At 39.2% G+C, this 4538-nt stretch overlaps 1 protein-coding gene across 1 annotated transcript in view; it reads right to left on the reverse strand.

Annotated features, from left to right (window-relative positions):
• LOC126400219 (collagen alpha-1(XII) chain-like) overlaps nt 1-4538 on the reverse strand; it is a 15856-nt gene that overhangs the window by 3999 nt on the left and 7319 nt on the right. Inside the window, exon 3 of the mRNA XM_050060782.1 lies at nt 3399-3518. Within this exon, the coding sequence (XP_049916739.1) occupies nt 3399-3518 (120 nt within the window). The remainder of the gene's footprint in view (nt 1-3398; nt 3519-4538) is intronic.

A 4538-nucleotide genomic window follows, 5' to 3' on the forward strand; every position in this document is an offset into this window, starting at 1 on the left:
GGTGAAAGGCAGAGGTTGAATAGTTTTCAACCCCCCTTTCCCCCTGCGCATGGGTGAAATTGTTAAAACTTAGTTTCTGTGGAATACATGGTACAGAATATCCTGAAGATAAACTACATGTCTCCTCAACCTCTGTGTCTGTGACATGGGAAGTCAGGTCACTGCTACCTCTGTCTGTTGGTGGAGGTTGGGCAGCTGACTTGATTCCCAAAGACTTAGGGTCTGGTGGGAAAGATTTCCACTTACTGAGTGGAGGAGGTACTAACTCATTAAGGGAAGAGTGTGAATCAGGGAAGCCGGAATCACACTGGCTGTAAGACTGTACTGGGGCTAGATGTTCTGATCTAAGCCTAAACAGTTCTTCTTTATGTGAGCAGAGGTCTAACTCTGCTGAATGTAAATCATCTAAATAGCGCATGGCTTTCTTGTTAGCCATCTGTGCTTCATGGAGGAGGGAAGCATTTTGCGCTCTTAGACTTTGTACCTCCTTTTCTAAGGCTGATTTGCTCTGAAAGGCAAGGGGGGTTTGCCTGTGAAAGATCAGAAGCAAACATTTTAACAATGTACTACTGGATGCAGTCTGCGCATCACAGTTATCGCTGAGTAGAGAGTTTATCTCGTCCCTGCATTCCCCAAAACTCAATCTGCTGATGAGTTCTGGTAGGCCAGAGGTTAGGCTCTGTGCGATGGAATGAATAAACTGTTCTAAACAGGAGTTCTCCATTGTTAGGTCTTAAAAGAATAAGGCTAAAGCAGGTTGTCCTAGCACAAGTCAAATGTTAAGTTGGCTGTGGTGTTACTTGGCAGACACCTCTTGAGTGTAACTTGTGAGTACACTAGCCTAACAAAGAATGTGCTGTTCTTCACTGTGGGGGTAGCATGGAGGAGGGGTCGCTACAACACAAACAGGCACAAAAGATTAGGAACAGGAATTTATGACAGTAAATTTGCCTGCAAAGATAACAACATGCACTAACTAAATGCGTGGCAGTATCAGTTAGAGAGTTGTTTCTTAAAGTTAACTCAAGCTGGAACTTAGATCGTAACAGCGAGGTACAAAACTTCACAGGGCTGGTAGCACACTGTGGCTGTTATGCTCTATCTTTACTTAGGCTGAAATGCTTGGCAGTAAGAGCCAGTTCTCACATAAACTCTCTGTGTCACAGGGCCGGCGTCACGCTGTGATGAATGTCAAAGGAAAATAGGAACAATAGAATCAACTGCAAAGTTTGACAGCTTGACCAGACTGCATTGAATACGTGGTATTCAAATGCTGAACCAAAATCTTACAAGTTTCTACAGGGTAGGTCAACTTGAAAAGCTAGCAGCAATGGCAACTCTAGGGTAACACTATGAGGCTTAAGATAGTGGTGGTCAGTTACACAATATCTTTCAAATTGCTTTGTCTTTGTGAATAAAATAATTCTCACCACAATGTACTTGTTTGTAAGTACAGCTGAATGTCTCCTGCTGTAGCAGACTAGTGGTGAATATAAAGGCTTTTGGGTAGTCCAAGAATGGAATCAAAGATTTTTGGTGTGAACCAAAAATGTATGCTGATATTAATATTGCACAAATATGAATGAATGTCAACAGTACTACGCCTCGCTACGGGGCTCCAAAATCCTTCAGGCATTACCGTTAATTTTGGTTGTTGTCATTAATTTAATTATTAATCAAACTCCAAATTAATAGCTTAGTCTATTTTATGAGACTGATATCTTTAACTGGCTATCATTTTTCCCTTTACGGGAATGGTGCCCCACGAGGTGATTTAATGTTATTTAAGTCACATTATTTAACATAATTATTAATTATTAATCATAATTATTAATTATTTCCGATAGCCAATTTAACCCCAACATATTTGGTGCCACTGTGTGAGGTAAATATATGTTGATTCCCAACAAAATATATAAAAGAACACGGAAAGATGCTGCTGAAAGTCCAGAATGTTGAACATTTTTCACTCCATAGAGACAATTTAGCTCATACCTTCTTTGCACTCAGCCAGTTACTGAGGCAGACCAGTTTGTTTACATTATCAGAAGACAAAGAAGCTCGCTTCTTTCGAATGATGTGGCCTGAGAGTGAGAACAACCTTTCACAAGGCACTGTGGTTGCAGGGGTTGACAGGTACTTGCGTGCAGTGGGTGCCAGCTTGGCAAGTGTCCTCATACAAAGTGTGTAGTCTTGACATGATGGTTCCTCTCGAGGGTAGATTATAAAAGGTATCTCCCAATGCAGCGCGAATGACTTCTCTAAATCCGTCGTCTTCTACTATGCTAATTGGCCGGCAGTTTTTAGCTATCCAAGTAACCATGGAATTGGTTAATTTTTCACTCACAGGTTTCGTTATTCGCCCATGAGCACCACACTCCTGCAGTGTGGACTGGCGAGGCCCCGTAGAGGTGGATTTAGCGGGGTGTTTTGCTCTAAGGTGACATGCCAGAGACGAATTACTTCTGTGGTAATTAAATATATATATATATGTATCTATATATATGTATACATATATATATATATTTATATATTTATACAACAGTTAGTTCCGACCGAGTAATTTGATTGGACGAGAGGCATTCCATGAGTGCTGATATAGAGTACATCACTGGGACATGTAACAGTAAAATCACTCCGCTCACAGGTGTTATAAATATAAACACAACCGTTAATTAACCAACTGTCACACTCGCAAACTGACACTATAGCGTTACACCAAGAAGATGGATATTATTATTACTGATGAGGATGAGGGAGAGTGGAAGCTGAATCCGGCCGTGCCAACATCCAGGTTTGCCAACGTTTCATCAGCCGAACTGGACGAAGTTACACAGTTGCAGATCAATGTAAATACAAAGTAGCTTGTGAGTTCCTGGCATGTGTGCTGTGTTGCCTGGCAACAGACTGGGGGAACTGTTTTTTTTCGCAGAGCTACGTAACATAATTAAATGATTTATTTTATCACCTTTTGTTAACATTTCCTTACTCAGCATTGCTGTTTAAGCACTTGAGGTCGTGATGTTGTACTGTATATCGTCACGGCTGTAATTGTCTTAGGCACGCGGCCTGCTGCCTCATGCCTATGACCGAATCACAGCCGTGATGATATACAGTACAACATCACTCCCTCTCGTGTGATATTGCTTAAAAAATATATATATATATACATATATATATATATATATATATATATATATATATATAAGCATTTAAAGTTGGTTAAGCATTTATATAGCCTAATAAATGCTTAATGTATTTATTCATTTATTGACCCAAATACAGAGTAAATATATTTGACTCCAATTTTGGGTTAATATCCAACTGGAGCCTCTGGTCCCACCCCAAAGTCCCTCACAGTGTGAGGCTGCTATGGATTAGACATCCTCTTACATCACCTGTATTAGTGCCTCCTCCTTTGTATGGCAGATTGTATGTGTTCATCAGCAGGGAATATTTGGTCTGGTGGGTGTTCAGGTGCCACTCAGTCTTTGGGTCATCATTGTACTGAACCAGACCTGCAGAAAACACACAGCAATGTGAAAAAGGCTGACCCAGCCCTTCTTTTAAAATGATGATGACAAAGACAACAATAATAACAGTAGGTATTCTTTACAAAAAAAAGAAACATGCAGTAATTAAGGAAAGATGAACACTGTAGCATCTAATAATAATGTCAGTAATCAAAATATGCAACAACAGTTTTATAAATATGATGTTTGTTTATTATTGTTGTTGTCTTGTCATCATCATTACCCCCAACACTCACACACACATACATGCATCATAAACTCTCAAATGCCTGTACAAATTTGCAAATGACCAGATGGAACAAATGACTAAATTCTTACATAAAGCCAGCTCGACCACTCATGTTATCATCCCATCTTTTCCTTATTTGATTTATGATTATTATTTTGCTTCATAATTTTTGTTGTTGACGTTAGGTGTTTTTTTGTTTGTGTGCGTTGTTTGGAAGATTTAAAAAAAAATTAATAACAAAAATAAAAACAAAGCAAAGAAAGAAAGGAAGTGAAACTGATGTAATATCTGACTCAGTTGTGTTAGGATTCTTTCACACCTGCCCTGTTTGGTTTGGTTCAATGGAACTCAAGTTTGTTTGCCCCCTCAGTGCGATTTGTTTGTTTGTGTGTTTGTCCCTCAAACACAGCTTGTAAGACCTAATATATATTTAGATTGCTTATCCCCGATTTCTCTTCAAGAATTGACTGCAGTGATTTCTTCATCTAAATCATCAACGTGTCTCTTAGACCCCATCCCAACTGGGCTTAAGGAAGTCTTACTTTTAGTTAACACTCATATATTAGATATGATCAATATATCCTTATTAACAGGCTATGTACCACAGTCTTTTAAGGTAGCTGTAATTAAACCTCTACTAAAAAAGCCCACCCTGGATCCAGAGGTGTTAGCCAACTATAGACCAATATCTAATCTTCCCTTTATGTCAAAGATCCTTGAGAAAGTAGTCGCAGACCAGCTGTATGATTTTCTCCATGATAATAATTTATTTGAGG

This window comes from Epinephelus moara, chromosome 13 (assembly GCF_006386435.1).
Source record: "Epinephelus moara isolate mb chromosome 13, YSFRI_EMoa_1.0, whole genome shotgun sequence".
Classification (NCBI taxonomy): domain Eukaryota; kingdom Metazoa; phylum Chordata; class Actinopteri; order Perciformes; family Serranidae; genus Epinephelus; species Epinephelus moara.